This window comes from Mesoplodon densirostris, chromosome 9 (genome assembly GCF_025265405.1).
Source record: "Mesoplodon densirostris isolate mMesDen1 chromosome 9, mMesDen1 primary haplotype, whole genome shotgun sequence".
Classification (NCBI taxonomy): domain Eukaryota; kingdom Metazoa; phylum Chordata; class Mammalia; order Artiodactyla; family Ziphiidae; genus Mesoplodon; species Mesoplodon densirostris.
The window spans coordinates 59,375,898-59,397,248 of NC_082669.1; the positions used below are offsets into that span (position 1 = coordinate 59,375,898).

Here is a 21,351-nt window from a genome sequence, read left to right on the forward strand (position 1 = left end):
CCAAGTCCAGGAAGTGCAGAGAGTCCCATACAGGATAAACCCAAAGAGAAACACTCTGAGACACATAGTAATCAAATTGGCAAAAATTAAAGACAAAGAAAAAATATTGAAAGCAGCAAGGGAAAAATGAAAATAACATACAAGGGAACTCCCATAAGGTTAACAGCTGATTTCTCAGCAGAAAATCTACAAGCCAGAAGGGAGTGGCATGACATACTTAAAGTGATGAAAGGGAAAACCTACAACCTAGATTATTCTACCCAGCAAGGATCTCATTCAGATTGGATGGAGAAATCAAAAGCTTTACAGACAAGCAAAAGTCAAGAGAATTCAGCACCACCAAACCAGCTCTAAAACAAATGCTAAAAGAACTTCTCTAAGTGGGAGACACAAGAGAAGAAAAGGACCTACAAAAACACACCCAAAACGATTAAGAAAATGGTAATAGGAACATACATATCAATAATAACCTTAAACATGAATGGATTAAATGCTCCAACAAAAATACACAGGCTTGCTGAATGGATACAAAAACAAGACCCATATATATGCTGTGTAAAAGAGACCCACTTCAGACCTAGGGACACGTACAGACTGAAAGTGAGGGGATGGAAAAAGATATTCCATGCAAACAGAAATCAAAAGAAAGCTGGAGTAGCAATACTCATATCAGAAAAAATACACTTTAAAATAAAGAATGTTACAAGGGACAAGGAAGGACACTACATAATGGTGAAGGGATCAATCCAAAAAGAAGATATAACAATTATAAATATATATGCATCCAACACAGGAGCATCACAATACATAAGGCAACTGCTAACAGCTATAAAAGAGGAAATTGACAGTAACACAATAATAGTGGGGGATTTTAACACCTCACTTACACCAATGGACAGATCATCCAAAATGAAAATAAATAAGGAAACAGAAGCTTTAAATAACACATTAGACCAGATAGATTTAATTGATATAGGACATTCCATCCAAAAACAGCAGAATACACTTTCTTCTCAAGTGCGCACGGAACATTCTCCAGGATAGATCACATCCTGGGTCACAAATCAAGCCTCAGTAAATTTAAGGAAGTTGAAATCATATCAAGCATCTTTTCTGACCACAACACTATACAATTAGAAATCAATTACAGGGAAAAAAACGTAAAAAACACAAACACATGGAGGCTAAACAACACATTACTAAATAACCAAGAGATCACTAAAGAAATAAAAGAGGACATCAAAAAATACCTAGAGACAAATGACAATGAAAACAGGATGATCCAAAACCTATGGGATTCAGCAAAAGCAGTTCTAAGAAGGAAGTTTATAGCTATACAAGCCTACCTCGAGAAACAAGAAAAATCTCAAATAAACAATCTAACCTTACACGTAAAGGAACTAGAGAAAGAAGAACAAACAAAACCCAAAGTTAGCAGAAGGAAAGAAATCATAAAGATCAGAGCAGAAATAAATGAAATAGAAGCAAAGAAAACAATAGCAAAGATCAATAAAACTAAAAGCTGGTTCTTTGAGAAGATAAGCAAAGTTGATAAACCATTAGACTCATCAGAAAAACAGGTAGAGGATTCAAATCAATAAAATTAGAAATGAAAAAGGAGAAGCTACAACAGACACCACAGAAATACAAAGCATCCTAAGAGATTACTACAAGCAACTCTATGCCAATAAAATGGACAACTGGAAGAAATGGACAAATTCTTAGAAAGGTATAACCTTCCAAGACTGAACCAGGAAAAAGTAGAAAATATGAATGGACTAATCACAAGTAATGGAATTGAAACTGTGATTAAAAATCTTCCAACAAACAAAAGTCCAAGACCAGATGGCTTCACAGGTGAATTCTATCAAACATTTAGAGAAGAGCTAACACCCATCCTTCTCAAACTCTTCCAAAAAATTGCAGAGGAAGGAACACTCCCAAACTCATTCTATGAGGCCACCATCACCCTGATACCAAAACCAGACAAAGATACTACAAAAAAAGAAAATTACAGACTAATATCACTGATGAATATAGATGCAAAAATCCTCAACAAAATACTAGCAAACAGAATTCAACAATACATTAAAAGGATCATACACCATGATCAAGTGGGATTTATCCCAGGGATGCAAGAATTTTTCAATATATGCAAATCAATCAATGTGATACACCATATTAACAAATTGAAGTATAAAAACAATATGATCATCTCAATAGATGCAGAAAAACTTTTGACAAAATTCAACATCGATTTATGACAAAAACTCTCCAGAAAGTGGGCATAGAGGGAACATACCTCAACATAATAAAGGCCATATATGACAAACTCACAGCAAACATCATTCTCAATGGTGAAAAACTGAAAGCCTTTCCTCTAAGATCAGGAACAAGACAAGGATGTCCACTCTCACCACTATTATTCAACATAGTTTTGGAAGTCCTAGCCACAGCAATCAGAGAAGAAAAAGAAATAAAAGGAATCCAAATTGGAAAAGAAGAAGTAAAACTGTTGCTGTTTGCAGATGACGTGATTCTATACATAGAGAATACTAAAGATGCCACCAGAAAACTACTAGAGCTAATCAATGTATTTGGTAAAGTTGCAGGATACAAAATTAATGCACAGAAATCTCTTGCATTCCTATATACTAACGATGAAAAATCTGAAAGAGAAATTAAGGAAACACTCCCATTTACCATTACAACAAAAAGAATAAAATACCTAGGAATAAACCTACCTAGGGAGACAAAAGACCTGTATGCAGAAAACTATAAGACACTGATGAAAGAAATTAAAGAGGATACCAACAGATGGAGAGATATACCATGTTCTTGGATTGGAATAATCAATATTGTGAAAATCACTATACTCCCCAAAGCAATCTACAGATTCAATGCAATCCCTATCAAATTACCCATGGTATTTTTTACAGAACTAGAACAAAAAATCTTAAAATTTTTATGGAAACACAAAAGACCCTGAATAGCCAAAGCAGTCTTGAGGGAAAAAACAGAGCTGGAGGAATCAGACTACCTGACTTCAGACTGTACTACAAAGCTACAGTAATCTAGACAATATGGTACTGGCACAAAAACAGACACATAGATCAATGGAACAAGACAGAAAGCCCAGAGGTAAACCCACGCACCTATGGTCAACTAATCTATGGCAAAGGAGGCAAGGATATACAATGCAGAAAAGACAGTCTCTTCAATAAGTGGTGCTGGGAAAATTGGACAGCTACATGTAAAAGAATGAAATTGGAACACTCCTTAACACCATACACAAAAATAAACTCAAAATGGATTAGAGACCTAAATGTAAGACTGGACACTATAAAACTCTTAGAGGAAAACATAGGAAGAACACTCTTTGACATAAATCACAGCAAGATCTTTTTTGATCCATCTCCTAGAGTAATGGAAATAAAAACAAAAATAAACAAACGGGACCTAATGAAACTTCAAAGCTTTTGCACAGCAAAGGAAACCATAAACAAGACGAAAAGACAACCCTCAGAATGGGAGAAAATATTTCCAAATGAATCAACGGACAAAGGATTAATCTGCAAAGTATATAAACAGCTCATGCAGCTCAATATTAAAGAAACAAACAACCCAATCCAAAACTGGGCAGAAGACCTAAATAGACATTTCTCCAAAGAAGACATACAGATGGCCAAGCAGCACACGAAAAGCTGCTCAACATCACTAATTATTAGAGAAATGCAAATCAAAACTACAATGAGGTATCACCTCACCCCAGTTAGAATGGGCATCATCAGAAAATCTACAAGCAACAAATGCTGGAGAGGGTGTGGAGAAAAGGGAACCCTCTTGCACTGTTGGTGGGAATGTAAGTTGATACAGCCACTATGGAGAACAGTATGGAGGCTCCTTAAAAAGCTAAAAATAGAATTACCATATGATTCAGCAATCCGACTACTGGGCATATACCCAGAGAAAACCATAATTCAAAAAGACACATGCACCCCAATGTTCATTGCAGCACTATTTACAATAGCCAGGTCATGGAAGCAACCTAAATGCCCATTGACTGATGAATGGATAAAGAAGATGTGGTACATATAGACAACGGAATATTACTCAGCCATAAAAAGGAACAAAGTTGAGTAATTTGTAGTGAGGTGGATGGACCTAGAGTCTGTCATACAGAGTGAAGTAAGTCAGAAAGAGAAAAAAAATCATTTATTAACACATATATGTTGAACCTAGAAAAATGGTACATATGAACCAGTTTGCAGGACAGAAATTGAGACACAGATGTAGAGAACAAATGTATGGATACTTAGGGGGGACAGTGGCGGGGGCTTGGGGGTGGTGGTGTGATTGGGATTGACATGTATACACTGATGTGTATTGGGATTGACATGTATACACTGATGTGTATAAAATGGATGACTAATAAGAACTGGTGTATAAAAATAAAATTAAATTCCAGAAAAACAAAAGAAATAGAAAAGGTGAAATTGAATGAAAGAAAGAAAACCCACAGAAATTAATTAAATATAAAACAAAATAAAATAGAAATAATAATGCACACAAATTGATTCTTTAAGAAGACTAATAATATTGATCAACTCCTGGTGAAACCCATCAAGAAAAAAGCTAGAGGGAGAAGGCAGAAATGATTAATACCAAGAAAGGAAAAGAAAGCATTGCTTTGTATCCTACAGACATTAAAAGTCCTAAGAGGATATTACAAACAGCCTTATGAGAGTAAATATGAAAATTTAGACAAAATAAATGAGTGCCTAGAAAAAGACATCAGAACCTATGCAAGAATAGAAAACCTTAATAGACACACACATATTAAAGAAATGAAATCTATACTTCAGAATATTTCTACTACGAGAACTCTAGGCACAGATGATTTAATCGGTGAATTCCACAAATTATTTAAGAAAGATATGAAAACAATCTTACACAAACTCTTTCTAGAAATAATATTTCCTGTTTTCTGAGGTCAAAATAAACTAAATACCAAAACCATCCATGGAACATTAATAAAAAGGAAAATTAAGCTCACATTACATGGTACCCCCCCAAAAAATCTAAAAATATTAGCTAATTGAATCCAACAACATAGAAAAAGAAATAATACACCATAACCAGGTCAGACTTATTCAAGGAATACAATGTGGTGGACCACATTAACAGAATAAAGGAGAAACACTATATGATATCTCAACAGAAGTAAAAGTGTTTGACAAAATGTAAAGTCCTTTCATGATTCAAATGAATAGACAAGAACTCCTCTCAGGGCTTCCCTGGTGGCACAGTGGTTGAGAATCTGCCTGCCGATGCAGGGGACACAGGTTCGTGCCCCGGTCTGGGAAGATCCCACATGCCGCGGAGCGGCTGGGCCCATGAGCCATGGCCGCTGAGCCTGTGCGTCCGGAGCATGTGCTCCGCAACGGGAGAGGCCACAACAGTGAGAGGCCCGCGTACCACAAAAAAAAAAAAAAAGAACTCCTCTCAGTTAAGTTCCTAAGAAAAGGAAAAAGATCTGATGCCCAGTGTTACTAATTAAACATTGGACTTATTATATCTTAGCCAAAGGGATTTGAGTTGTGTTGTAATAAAAGACACAGATAAATAAAACTATTTATCTTTATCTTAGTATAACTGTGAGGTATTAAATAAAAAAGGGATAAAACATCAAGTCATTTTCTGCAGTAACCACTGAATCCCAATGTATTGGTAGATAGTAAGGATGGTACTCATTAATATTCATCTCTAAATTTTTTACTATGCTTAATACAGCACTTTGGTCAATAAGACTTTGCTGTTGAAACCTAAGATCAGGTTATCATTTTATCACTATATCCCTCTCTTCTCTGCAGTAAAAAAGAAACTAGATAGTTGATTAGCCCCATTGTTTATGTGTATCTGAAAGAGAGCCGAGTATTCCAGCTCTCTATATAAACAGAGAATTTGCAGAGGATAAATCTAGTTACTTCATCTTATGGAAAGTAATATTCATCAGAATTTCCCCCCCACCCCATGTTTACTGAAATATAACTGGAATTTTTAAATCTGCATATATTATATATAATTTGGTGAGTTTGCACATATGTATATATTTGTGTTACTATCACCACAATCCAGGTAATAAAAATATTCATCACCTCTAAAAGTTTCCTTGTATCCCTTTGTGATTTTTTTTTTTTTAGTAGTAAGACCACTGAACATACTAGATCTATGCACTTAACAAATGTTTAAGTACACAATACCTTACCTTAACTATAGCCACTATATTACAGAGCAGATCTATGGGCAATGTTGTACTGCAGATCTCTGGAACTTACTAATCTTGTATGACTATAACATTATACCCGGTGAATGATAACACCTCATGCCTCCCTCACTCCATCATTCCACTGTCTACATACTGTTATCTACTTCTACACTTTTGACTATTTTAGATGCTTTTTTTCTTTTTCTTGTCATACGCGGGCCTCTCACTGTTGTGGTCTCTCCCGTTGGGAGCACAGGCTCCAGACGCACAGGCTTAGCTGCCACGGCTCACGGGCCCAGCCGCTCCGTGGCATGTGGGATCTCCCCGGACCGGGGCACAAACCCGTGTCCCCTGCATCAGCAGGCAGACTCTCAACCACTGCACCACCAGGGAAGCCCTTAGATACCTTTTATAAGAGAAATTATGTATAAGAGATATCCTTCTGTGAATGACTTATTTCACTTAGCATAATGTCTTCTAAGTCCATCCATGTTCTTGCAAATGGTAGGATTTCCTTCTCTTTTAAAGCTGAGTAATATTCCATTGTATGTATATACCACATTTTCTTTATTCATTCATCTGTTGATGGACATTTGGGTGGTTTCTGTATCTTTGCTATTGTGAATAATGCTGCAGTGAACATAAGAGTGCAGCTATCTCTTCAAGATCCTGATTTCAATTCTTCTGGGTATATACCCAGAAATGAGACTACTGGATCATATGGTAGTTCTATCTTTCATTTTCTGAGGAACCTCCATACTGTTTTCCACAGTGGCTGTACCACTATGTCTTTCACCCCTTGGTTATGTTTATTTTTAAGTATTTTATTCTTAGAAGTTGCAAGTGTGATTGTTTTCCTAATTTCCTTTTTTGGAGTAGTTCATTATTGGTGTATAGAAATGCAACTGATTTTTAGATGTTAATTTTGTATCCTGCAAATTTACTGAATTCATTTATCAGTTCTAACATTTTTTTGGTGGAGTCTTTAGTGTTTTTTACATATAAGATCATGTCATCTGCAGAGATAATTTTACCTTTTTCTTTCTGATTTGGATGCCTTTTTTTTTTTTCCTTGCCTAACTGCTCTGGGTAGGACTTATAGTACTATATTGAGTAGAAGTGGTGAGAGTGGGCATCCTTGCCTTATACAGATCTTAGAGAAAAAGCTTTCAGCTTTTCACCATTCAGTGTGATATTAGCTGTGGCCTTTTCATATACAGCCTTTATTGTGTTGAGGTAAATTCCTTCTCCACCTAATTTATTAAGAGTTTTTATCATGAAAGGGTGTTGAATTGTCAAATGATTTTTCTGTATACATTGAGATAATTATGTGATTTTTGTCCTTTTGTGATATACCACATTAATGTGGTATATCACATTGACTAATATGCATATCTTGAACTATTCTTACTTTCCAGGGATACATTCCACTTGGTCATGGTGTATAATCCTTTTAATGTACTGTTGAATTCAGTTTACTAATATTTTCTAGAGGATTTTTGCTTCCATGTTCATCAGGGATATTGGTCTGTAGTTCTCTCTCTCTTTTTTTTTTTTTTGCCACACTGCGTGGCTTGCAGGATCTTAGTTCCCTGACCAGGGATTGAACCCAGGCCCACGGCAGTGAAAGTGCTGAGTCCTAACCCCTGGACTACCAAGGAACTTCCAATTCTTTTTTATGATGTCTTTGTCTGGCTTTGGTGTTATGGTGATGCTGGCCTCATAAAATGAGTTTGGAAGTGTTCCCTATTCTCCTACCTTTCAGAATAATTCTTCTTTACATTTTTGGTAAAAATCACATGTGAAACTCTCTGGATGTGGGCTTTTTTGCCTGGGAGGTTTTTGATTACTGATTCAATCTCCTTTTTGTTATTGTCTGTTCAGGCTTTTTATTTCCTCTTGATTCAGTCTCAGTACATTGTATATTTCTAGGAATTTATCCATTTCTTCTATGTTTTCCAATTTGTTGGCAGATGCTTTATAACGGTCCCTTATGATCTTTTTTATTTCTGTGTTATCTGTTGTGATGTCTTCTCTTTCATTTATAATTTTATTTCAGTCTTCTCTCTTTTTCTCTTAGTCTAGCTAAAGTTTTGTCAATTTTCAAAAAAGGTTTGTTTTCTCTTCAGAGAAGCAACTCTTGGTTTTGTTGAGTTTTTCTATTCTCTATTTCATTTATTTCTGCTGTAATTGTTATCATTTCCTTTGTTCTGATAACTTTGGGCTTGGTTTGTTCTGTTTTATAGTTCCTTGAGGTGTAAAGTTAGGATGTTTGACTCTTCTTTTTAAACATAGGGATTTTTCACTATAAACTTCCCTCTTAGTGCTGCTTTTCCTGTATCACGTAAGTTTAGGTATGTTGTGTTTTCATTTTAGTTTTTCTTGAGAAATTTTCTAATTTCCCTTTTATTTTTGTCTTTGACCCAATGGTTGTTCAAGAGTGTGTTGTTTGATTTCCATGCATTTGTGAGTTTTTCTGGTTTCCTTTTGTTATTGATTTCTAGTTGTATTCAGCTGTGGTCAGAAAGGAATGATTTCAGTCTTCTTAAATTTCTCAAGACTTGTTTTATGAACTTACATGTGATTTACCCTAGAGAATGCTCCATTTTTGTTCGTAAAAAAAAAAAAAGAAAAAAACTCTCTGTCTCCTCTCAAAACTACTCTAAATACTTCACTTAGGGCCACCAAATGTGTAGGTTTTTCCTACACAAACCAATTCTTCAATTCTCAGTGGACATTAACTGGGTGTCTGACAATTCAGTTCAATTCAGAAACTATCTACCTAGGTTAGCATCAGATCTCACAGGTTAAGGGTTCAGTCCCACAAGACTGTGCTGCTTTCCTTCCCCAACCTTAAATTCCGGTCCAGGTTGTCACCTGTGCTTCTGATAAACCAGCTATAGCGTAGCTCACAGATCTCAGGAAAATAGTTTACTTACTAGATTACTAGTTTATTGTAAAATGATCCAACTTGGGAACAGCCTGATGGAAGAGATGATCAAGGCAAGGTATATGGGGAAGGGGCGTGGAGCTTCCATGCCCTCTCTCAGCACCTCCAAGTGTTCACCAACCTGGACGCTCTCTCAATCTCATAGTTTAGGATTTTTATGGAGGCTTCATTATGTAGGTGTAATTGATGAAATCAGTGGCCATTGATGGTTAAACTCAATTTTCAGCCTCTCTCCCCTCCCTGGAGGTTGAGGGTGTAGCTGAAAGTTACAACCCTTTAATTAACCATATAGTTAGTTCCCCTGGCAACCAGGCTCCCATCCTGCGGTTATCTAGGGGCTTTCCAAAAATCACATCATTAACATAACCTCAGATGTAGTTGAAAGGGGCTTGTTATGAATAACAAAAGATACTACTTTCATCTTTATTACTCTGAAACTATTAGAGGAACTGAGGATAAAAGACCAAATATTGTAACAAAAGATGTTCCCATTGCTCTTATTAATTAAGAAATTTTAAGAGTTTTAGGAGCTCTGTACTAGAAATGGACCAAATACATATTTTTAAATTATAAATCACAATATCACAGTGATTGAAAAAAATGTTTTCTGCTGTTATTGGTAGAATGTTCTACATACACCTGTTAGGCCCATTTGGTCTATAGTCATGAATTTTTTGTTTGTTTGTTTGTTTATTTGTTTTTAAACGAATGTGTTGTAGTGTGGCTCTCATGAATTCCACCCAGATAGAAGAAATGTGTTGTGTTAATGATATAGGAAACTCAACTAATTTTCCCCAAGACAAAATTTCATAAATTAATGTTAAGTAGTATATATGTGTGTGTGTGTGTGTGTGTGTGTGTGTGTGTGTGTGTGTGTATTTATATATATTTGCCCTTTGGAATGCTAAAATGTTTGGGAAACAATATTGATTAGGAAATACCTAATCAACTGGTTTTCAACTTTTTAAGATAAGATGAATGAGGAATTCAGCAGTCTTCAAGAATAAGAATACTGTATGAGTAATAGTAGATGCTTGTGTTTTCCCAGGCCACGGCAAAATGGAACTCATTCAAATCACAAAAACAAGGATTTAAGTTTAGATACAAGAATGGTTTTATATTTGAGTGATGGACAAGAATACTTTCCAAAGGATAGTGTCATTTCTGGACTACTGAAAAGAAAGAGGCTATCTTTCTGCTGTAGTTTTGAGGGAAGAAAATTGGCATACATAGCTACCAAAAGAGGTAAGTTTCTTTTACTGTGATTCTATCTAACATGGGTACAGTAATACTCACCAAATGCTGTCCAATGTACTAAAAAGAAGTACATTATAGCCTAATCCACTCTGTAACTTCTTGGGGTCTGTTTTCATTACATGAAGAATTATATCCACTCCTTCAGTTCCAAAAATTTCCTAAGAGATTTATTTAAAAGTATTTCATGAAATAAATAAATAATCCTTTCCTTTCCCGTTTCATCCAGTCCCCTAAAACTTTTTCTACCAGAAAAATACAACAACATTTTTAGGAAAATAGTACTGTAATACAATTTTTATTTTCAAATTTGTACTCACTTGCTCTCAGGAATTTAAGACAAATTATTGTAAAGCTAGTCATTTTAGAGAGGATATCAATCAACATGCCAGCTTAATGCCCCTTTATGTTTTCCCTTTCTCTTTCTTAAAAAAAAAAAAAAACCATAAGACTTATCCCATGGTTTTTTTCCACATTGTAATGAATGTAATCTAACACCATGTCAGATGAGTACTAGATAGCAACAACTAATTTAAGGGGTTAAAATTCTATCATGGAAGATTTTCCAATGTTCCCGAGAGAAATAAATTTATAAATAGCAGTTAAAACCTTTAATAATTTATGTGATGTTTTCACCAATTAATATTTGTCTATTACCAAGTACCTTTCCTATTGTCCTGTCGTTCAGTTCTGGTTCCCAGTAAGCAAGACTATGAGTATTTTCCAGAAGAACACAGGCGCAGGGTGGTAGAATATAAGAAGTTCCACCAAAGCTTGGAGCTAAGTATGTGTTTACTGTTCTTTTTTGCCTCTCCCTCAAATCACTCTATTGAAACCTTCATAATTGAACCTTGAAACCTTCATAATCTATGTCTTGCTATTTAAGTTATTAATCTCTGAGACTCAGAGTTTGCTATGGCATTAAAAAGATCAAAGGGAATTAATCTCTTTTTCTAACTTTTAATTTTAGGTATGAACCCAATTCAAACCCAAAACATCATTTATAATGGTACAGCCACTCTGGAAAACTATTTGCCAGTTTCTTCAAAACATACACCTATCTTATGATCCATTAGTTGCACTCCTAGGTATTTATCCAAGAGAAGTTAAAGCATTATGTCCACGAAAAGACTAGTACAAGAATGTTAATTAAAGCTTTAAACATAGTAGTCCTAAATGGAATCAACCTAAATGTTTATCAGTAAGGGAATAGAGAAACAAATTTTGTTGTATTCATACAATACTATTCAGCAATAAAAAGGAATGAATTATTGATACATGCAACAACATGGATATATTTCAGAAATATGGTGCTGGCTGATAGAAACCAGAACTAATAGAGTAAATAATTATGTGATTCCATTCATATAAAGTTATAAAATAGGCAAAACTAATTTATGGGAATAGAAATCAGAAAAGTGGTTGCCTGTAGGCAAGTGGGGGCATGGCTGCTAAGCGGCATGAAAGAATTTTACAGGGAGATAAAAAATATTCTATATTTGGGGCTTCCCTGGTGGCACAGTGGTTGAGAGTCCGCCTGCCGATGCAGGGGACGCGGGTTTGTGCCCCGGTCCGGGAAGATCCCAGATGCCGTGGAGCTGGGCCCGTAAGCCATGGCCGCTGAGCCTGCGCGTCCGGAGCCTGTGCTCCGCAACGGGAGAGGCCACAACAGTGAGAGCCCCGCGTACCACAAAAAAAAAATTCTATATTTTAATTGCGATATTGGTTAAGTGGATGTATACATTTGTCAAAACCTATCAACCTATATATTTAAGATCTATATACTTTACTGTATGTAATTATACTCTTAAAAAAGAATATTAAATCTTTGTAAGGTTAAAAAAACACCAACATTTATGGACATTTACTAAGAAAAAGTTCAGTGTTATGTGATTGAGAGATCTGAACAAAACTTTGATTCACAGGCATACATACCTTCCTAGGAATATGATGTTCACAGAGACCAGATAAAATAAGTAAAATATCAGATTGAATTTCCAAAAGAATGGCCTCTTCCTTATCATTATACTTGCTTATTGTATTTTTAAAGATTCCTGATTTGAAAAAAGTTAAAGAATGTAAAGTTATTGAACATTGTATTTCTATTTTGATCAATTACTGTTCTGAAATTCTTTCTTATAAAATTTCAACTAGAAAAACTACTTTTAAAAGGGCTATTTTCATTGTACGTTTTCCTAGAAGCTGTAGACAGAAGATGATAAATGTATTCATTGGGATCTCAATACAATCAGTAGCCCCATATATATAGAATTTCTAGTACATAATTAATGGCATGTCATTAAAAGAAGCCCTTAACAACCTGATACTTCACCAAGCAAACAAAACTGTTTGTAAATATGCAGTTTCATGAGGCAAAGATGCGTGCCTTTGCAAATATATGACCAAAATGCCTGATCATAGCTTGCCTCATCTCTTCTTGTCCTTGTGGTTAACAGGGTAAATCTTAAGCAAAGGTGGAAGACATCCCTAAGTACGTTTTCTATTCCTGTTACTTCTTTCTGCATCATCTCCTTATGTCCACTTGAAGGCATCTTCAACAACTTAGGTAGCAATATTCCCATGTTCTTTAAAAGCTCTCCTTCCAATCAAAATTTTAAAAGACTTGAAAATAGCCACTTACACTGATGGAATGTCATTCACAATAAAATTTTGCCTCAAAAAAAGGACTTTTCCTTTAAGCTTTGTATAAGGAACAAAAGTCATTTTCCCTCAGTTACTAAGGGATCACTGGCATTAGCAGGAAGGTGTGGATCTATGTTTCAAAGTAAAAGGACCATGGAAATCACAGCCTATTTTCACTGTTGGCTCTGAAGGGACAATTCTTGGTCCTGTTAGGATGAATTACAGTAGGTGAAGGATCAGAGGCTAGGAAGGCTAGGTGAGCATGCTGGAGGCCAGGGCAGAGGCATGCCATGGACAGAGGGCCTATGCTCCCTTATTAGGACACCTTCTAGGAATCCAACCTTGCAAGGCTGGCCTTGCATCTGCTTCTCCTTTCTAGATTATCTCCTCTTCTTCCTACCTATGTACAGGGATGTCACTTTCCCTGTTGTCTGTAATAAATGTTATGTTAATACTGAATTATTTTCTTAATATTTCGGTATCCTTTAACTCAGTACATTTACCCTCTCCTTGCTCTATTCTAACCATTGGATATATTTTTCAGATTTCCTCTTTCTAAAATAGCATTGCACATATAACTTCCCTAATCCAAACCACTAATAGCTCCCCATGCTTAAAGAGAATGAAGTTCAAACTCTATTATGGTATGCCATTCAAAACTCTTTCTAGGGCTTCCCTGGTGGCGCAGTGGTTGAGAGTCCGCCTGCCGATGCAGGGGACACGGGTTCGTTCTCCGGTCTGGGAAGATCCCACATGCCGCAGAGCGGTTGGGTCCGTGCGCCATGGCCGCTGAGCCTGCGCATCCGGAGCCTGTGCTCCGCAACGGGAGAGGCCACAGCAGTGAGAAGCCCGTGTACCGCAAAAAAAAAAAAAAAAAAAAAAAAAAAAAAAAAAACTCTTTCTAGCTTGGCCTCTGACTAGACAATTAACTTTATCTCATATTATTTGTCTTCATAAAACTTTGACTCCACTTAAGCTAGCTCTGAACACATCATCATGTATATTTTGGCTTCATGTCTCTGTTTATGCTGTCCCCTTGCTTGAAAGACCATCTCTCTCTCTCTCTCTCTCTCTCTCTCTCTCTCTCTCTCTCTCTTTTTTCCCTCTTGAAACCAGCCTTACCCTCACACCCTAACTCATAAAGATTCTTGTTAAGATTGCCCAGCATTGAAAACTACCCTGTGGCATTTACTCTCTGTATTACTCACTAGGTGCCTTACTAACAGTGCAGGATAATGCATGCTATCTTTCTATGACATATATCTTTCCTTTTGTTTTCATTAAGGCAAGGTCCTGAGAGTTCTGTTCTATACATATTTATGACACCAGTGCCTACACAACAGGTGTATAAACATTTACATTTACAGTGCAATTACTATTTGTTGAGCTTATTACTACTATAGAGCCTCTGTTAGACTCTGTAAGAGAAGGTTCCTGCCCCTAGGAACTCACATAATAAAGATCAGCTTCTTTCAAGTTAAAGGGAAAGGTCCTGAGAAGAAAAGAACCCTTGCTATTTGCTTTCCCTTCCCCACTTGCTACCCAGGTAAGATTAAGACCTCTTCTTGGATACATGGAAAACTGTATTCACCCAGTTAGGCTGGGGCCTTCACACTGAGTTCTGTATCATGAAATGTGCACAGAAGTGATAAAATCTACTTTCAGGTTTGGTCATCCCCCAGTAAGCTCATCAAGAGAGTGAATGTTTTTGCCTAGCCCCCTTTTCAATATCCTCATTTTGCTTACTAGTATTATTATTAGAGGGCACCACCCCAATCCACTAATGATGGAAGAGAAGGCACTGAACAGGTAGAAGAGTTTTTGAGTAAGCATTTGTAATTAATTGACATCCAGCAAATTATACCACCTACTCATGAGACAGTCACTGAACATAGATATGACAAATATAGCTCTTACTTCTCAAAGTCAGGAAAGGTTAGGGCCAGAGAACTATTTATTTTTTAAGTAACAAAAGGTAGAAAGCTTTTGCTTAGGGGTTCTGAATTTTACACTGAGCTTGCATGTATGTATATTGGAGATAAAGTGACTTAGCACAGTCAACACTTTAAGCTGAAAATTAAGGATATCCTGATATTTCACATCAGAAAACCTATGTACATTTCTGTATACAGCAGCGTACCAGTGTTCTGGTAATGTCAAATGCACTGGAAAATGTAATGTTAACCTCTTTTAAAATGACTCCAAAAGGCCTGGCCAAAAAGTGGTGATCTTACTCCTAGAAGAGTGAAATATAACACTAGCCCATTAAAAAAAAAAAAAAAAGATAAAGATAATCCTAAATGAAACGGTACCTGAATTAAGTAAACAAATGTTTAAAGGATAAGTGATCATGATGTTTCAGTAAAGACAAACTAATTTATAGTAACAGTATGAAACAAAAATCAAGAAAATATTCAGGAGTTTGTCAGCTATAGGACAAAATAAATGTGTAGAAAAACATTTAAAACAAAAGTTCTAATTTATAAACATTCTACTTTCATCAGGACACAAACATGTTATGTTTTTACCTATCAGTTGCTGAATTGCTCTCTTTTCACAAAGATCCTTGTTTATGGTCTCATGCTCAAGGTAGACCATGGCTCTCAAGAGTCTTAAACTGTAACGCATCTGGGCAAACTTGTTTCCACGGCCACCTGTACCATGAAAACTGTTCCCATGACTAAAGAAGGAATCTGTAGAGAAATATTAATAGTTACTTTACATTAAGAAATTTAGATTAGACATCTTTTATATCTATATAAGTTTAAAGAGATGTTAAAATTTTGTCATACTTTAGGTTTTTTTTTTTAGAGGAGTAAATATGATTCCATCCCCCTCCTCTTTCTATTTCCAGTACAGAAATATGTGTTTTTAAATTTTACTCAAATGTATCATTATGGTATGTATCTTTGGTAACTTGTTTCTGTTACTCGTTGTATTTTTAAAATTATTCACATTGTTACAAGTAGATCTAGATCACTCAGTTTTAACTGCTTTCCACATCCAGTTTATAAGTAACAGTTTATCCATTCACTAGTACAAATTGCTACAATGGACATTCTAGTTCATGTCCTCTTGTTCCCACTGAGAAGTGTTTCACCTGTGACACCAGAATCATATACCCGCATGGAATTTTATTAAAGTTGCCAAATTGTTCCCCAAAGTGGTTATATGGATACATTCTATAAGAAATAGATTTTTCCCAATCTATTAAATGTGAAATGGTAGTTCATTGTTATCTTAATTTGCAGAGCAATTACATTTCTCTGATTACCAGTGGGTTGAGTGTCTTTTAATTTTTTTTGAAAATTTGAGATTTTCTCCAAATTTTTTGAAGAATTTTCTTGGCAATCTCTATTGTTTGCCTACTTCTCTACTCAGTTATTTTCTTTTTGATATGTAGGAGTTCTTTATGAAGCTGAATTCTAATCATTTATCAGTCAGAGTGGTGAGTAAATGTCTTCCCTCAATTTATAGATTGTTATCTTATTCAGATTTTGTCATACAGATATTTCTGTTTTACAGTAGTTAATACATTTACTAATCTTTAATAATCTTTTTTATAGTTTAAGCTCTTCTGTATTTAAAAAGTCTGTTTCTACCCTGTTATTCATAAAGATAATTTCCCATGTTTTCTTCTAAGATTTTTACAGTTTAACTTTTTGCATTTAGGGCTTTAATTCATTTTGCAATTGACTTTTTTAAACAAGTTGAAAGGATCTAATTTTTATTTTTTCACAGGGAGGGCCAACTGCCTGAGCACCATCCTTCTCTCATAGATTGGCAATATCATCTTTGATGATGCCAACCTCCCATATATTCCATTCCACTGGTCTATGCCTGGTCAAGTACCATACAATTTTAATTACTATAGCTTTATGGTCAGTCTTGATAAATAACAAGGCAAGTTCTCTTTCTTCGTTATAATATGCTTTCTTTGAAAGGTTCTTTTAGAAGTAGCTTTTTGTTTAATGCTAAAATAAAGTTCAAAATACTGTTCTCAGTAGTGTGTATAGGTTTAGAAATGTGGATTCTGGAGCTAGACTGCCTGCATTAAATCACTTACTATGTGGCAAGGAACAAGTTATTTTACTTCTCTGACTGAGTTCTACCCACTGACCAACAGGGCTAATAACAGAACCTATAACTCCTAGATTTGTTGTGAGGCCTAAATGGTTTAATACTGCTGAGGGGGTTAAGGCCTATCACATAGTAGGTACTCAATAACTGTTAGCTATCAGGCTTCTTCTTGTTAGGCAGCATTTCCTTTTTTTTGCCTTATAGACTTCTGTAAACATAAATAATATAAAGGAGAGACAGGAGAATTGTTTTATTTAATGCACAGTAATTTAACATGACTAAATTTAGTAACTCAGCATATTAAAAACTAGAGAATAAAAATAAGCTATAATTTTTTCTTCCTCATGGATCAGTGCTATTCTTGATCTAATGAAAATGTACCATACAAAATTATTTCCAGAGCAAAGTTACTACCAGAGAAGAATACAGTATCTTACTTATAATTCTTTTTTAAAAAGAATGTATTTCTTATTTCCCTTCTAAGAATTATGAGAATTGAAATGAAATATTCATACAAATTAGGGCTCTGCTAACTTGGCAGACTACATGTGGCTAGAGATCTAGATCTGAAGCTCCATGAAGGTATGGACTTCATTTATTTTGAACATAAATGTTTCGTTAGTAGCTAAAACAATATATGGTTACTAGTAGGCATTCAATAAATATTTGTTGAATGACTAATTAAAATATTACAGGACAGTATAATTATTGGATAGGCCTAATAATATAAAAATTTAAATCAGTTTATATGAATGATTTATTTTACTGAAAGGTATGCATCAACTATAGCTAACATTTACTAATGTCTGACTATAAATGAAATCTCAGGCTTTTTTCCTTAAAACACTACTTAAACATATTAAGGTCACAGAAGGCCAGATCTACATTGTTAGTTCTCCTTTTAATTGTATTTCTTTTTCTACACCGCCATTCAGTTGAGATATGTAGATTAGAATTTTGCCAGGAATCTGAAAGGCCACTTACCTTCACTGTCACACCATTCTAAAAATGCAAGGACGTGAGCATTTCCCTGATACAACATGTACTCGTCTATTAAAAAAGGAGCCACTGATGACAAAGTGGCAATTGCATGCAGTTGTAATTCTTCATACTGTGCTGCAGACCATTCAACTATTTTGTGTTTCTCAGGCTTTTTAACATAGGTAAACAAAGCCAAAATAACTTTGCCATCAATTAATAGCTATGAGAAAGGGCAAAAAGTACTATGTTAGAAACATAATTAAAACAATTTTATTTAATATAAGAAAATTTAATAAAAGATTTCCAATTTGATGTGTTATTGATGATCATTTCAAAATACGTTCTTCCTAAAGATTCCAAGCTATGTTAAGTACCAAAAATTAAAAAACCCAAAACCAAACTCACTAATAACAACATTTCACTATGATCCCCCTTTCTAGGATATACACTCTATGGATGACAATAATATAAAATAAGTATTAGTTTTTTTAATCTATGCTGCTTATATATGCAATTTATCTCCCACTTATGATAAAACCACAAGAGTCAAAAATTTAGAGCAAATAAACTGGTGGTTATTTCTGACTTCCTTACTTTTGTTTCTTAAAGGAAACATTTCAGAGACTCAATTGTATATATACTTTAAGAAATCAATTTTGTCTGAAGTTATGATAATAGACTATGGCTATTTTTAAGCACAGGCAACAGAACTTATACAAATACTCTATCCAGTGAATACCAGTCAGGTCACAAGCCATAGTTAATTACATGCCAAGAATTTTAAAACTGTACTGAATCCATGATGTCAATAAAAATAAAACAAAAATGCAAAGCTATTATAATATGACAATCAAGTTAATATTATAGCTGATTCTGATTGATGTATATTTATGGTTCACAAGATAGTAACACACCATTGCTATATTCCATTCAATTTTCTTTTCATCTGGCATTATTCTACAAAGATTTTTTCACAATAAATCTATGAATTTTTCTAAATTTTCTACTATTCCACATGGAAAGTGCACAAGATTTAGAACTGAGAAAACAAGAACAACAATTGGTTCTAGCACTGCTCTAAGTAGTAAGTGGATAATTTTTTTGAAATACTCTGTGAACTGCAAATAACAGTACACGTATTTATTATCACTACCATTACTGAGCCACAAACACAAACATATGACAGAAAAAAAAATAGCTGATTCCACTGCTCACATAATGCTTCAAGAAGCTTATCAGTCTTTGTGCCATTTGACTTTGTTGTCGAATAAAATTGGTTTATAAACTATAGTGTAAATTTTATTATCTTTGTATCTGTCATTTTAATAGTTATATAATACTCCACTATAATAATAAACCATATTCTATTGAATGATTTTCTATATTGCATTTCAGAAAATACATTTAGCTTCTGTGGAGTATATGTTTTTGATATGAATAATAAAGTTATAACTGTAAAGACATTTTTTTCTGAGCATTTTTTAGTATATTCTTCAAAGTGGCATTACCAAAAAAAATTGTTTTTAGCTCTTTTAATCCTCATAATAATTCCATGAGATAGGTGTTTCCCCCACTTTGAAGTTGAGGTAACTGGAATTTAGAGACACTAAACTATGTATTCAAGATCACATTGCTAGAAAGCGACAGCACTGGATTCCACCTGACTAAAGCCTTAACCACCATATTATACCACGTTTATATTATCACTAATGAAATTGATAGAATGAATCCTCCCTTGGAACTTGAAAGAGTTTTAAGACTAAAATGAAATTTCAATTAATGCAGTAATAACTAAACGAATGGAATTGTTAGTAAGTAGTATATTTTTTTCTGTTGCTTTATAGTTTACAAAGCCTTTTTCTCAGTCTCACAACAGAAGGAGGAACTGAGCCTCAGAAAGTTTAGGTGACTTTGCCAAGGCCATACAGCTAGTAGGTGATAAGACAGAAGTGAAATTCATTTCCAGTGCTCTTCAAATTACACCATGCTTTATGTAGGATATAAAGTATTAAGATAATTCATGGGTAATAAAAATATGTACATAAGGAGGTTAGATTTGTGTGGAGAAAAAGCAGGTTCATACAGTTTGAGATGGGCAGCATAGAGATGAGCAATTTCCTCCAGCATTAAATCATCCCTCATTACTATGGTCAAAGATAGACTATTAGGCTGGGTGGGCCTATATGGATTTTCTTTCAGTTTATGTTCTCTTATTCAGGAGCTCTAAATATATAAATAAATCACCACAGTTCTCCTGCTTTTCCTTGGTTTATGTGGTTTAAATTTAGGTAAATTCACTGTTCATTAATAGATAAGAGAAATTTTGAAAAAGTGAAATTCCAGTGAATACGAGTTTGTTACCTTCTATGGTAAATATACGGGCTGATGAAAGATTTGCAGCCGTGGCTTTTAAAAAGTCATACTACAAAGTGAGACAATTTTAATTTTAATTTTGATTACTTTTTACCTGTATAGTAGATAAATCTTTACAAAAGGTCACAATTATATTGAATAGCAATTTCTTCAACTCAAAATCTTCATAGGAATTAGAAAACTTAAGACCTTTTACCAAAGGATTTTGGCTTTTAACTGTGAGAGGGGAAAAAAAAGGCAGAGTAAAATAAAAGCTGAAATGATGTATGACTCATTAATTATAAGTTGAAAGTTTTATGGTTTTTACCTTCATTAAAGGTTGCAAATAATATCAAATCCCTGGTAAAGCCACACTCCTAATATAAATACACAAAATAAACAGAAGGATGAATTAATTATATGGAAATTAAGTTACAGATGCCCATATTTACTTAATATGTAGGTATTTTTTATCAGACTCTCCTTGTCATTCATCTGAGTTCATAAAGCACTAATAATAAGGGATGAAAGAAAGAAAATAAAAGCATATAGCCAGATAAACTTGTAATTTATTTAATATTAAACTTACTTCTGTAGGTTCTAAGAAATATATTACATTATTCTATGAATATTTTACAAGATACTGTTTAAAATTTGGTAAGAACCCAAAATGTACTGCTAGAAGTAACTTATGTAATTCATTACCTATACCTTCAAGGGACGAAAGAAGGGAAGAAAACAGTTATTTTCAACAGCTTTTCTTCTTAAACACCCCCTGGCTCCCCACCCTGACCCCAACTACTCTCAAATATGTCAAAGGTTT

At 34.6% G+C, this 21,351-nt stretch overlaps 1 protein-coding gene across 3 annotated transcripts in view; it reads right to left on the reverse strand.

The window, feature by feature from the left end:
• The window catches only part of CFAP69 (cilia and flagella associated protein 69), a 69,817-nt gene that overhangs the window by 12,724 nt on the left and 35,742 nt on the right, over positions 1–21,351 (reverse strand). For all 3 annotated transcript variants that reach the window (XM_060108253.1, XM_060108254.1, XM_060108252.1), the window contains exons 10-15: positions 20,857–20,905; positions 20,644–20,765; positions 18,180–18,396; positions 15,644–15,808; positions 12,408–12,526; positions 10,515–10,633 (exon numbers count right to left, since the gene is read on the reverse strand). In XM_060108253.1, the coding sequence (XP_059964236.1) occupies positions 10,515–10,633; positions 12,408–12,526; positions 15,644–15,808; positions 18,180–18,396; positions 20,644–20,765; positions 20,857–20,905 (791 nt within the window). The remainder of the gene's footprint in view (positions 1–10,514; positions 10,634–12,407; positions 12,527–15,643; positions 15,809–18,179; positions 18,397–20,643; positions 20,766–20,856; positions 20,906–21,351) is intronic.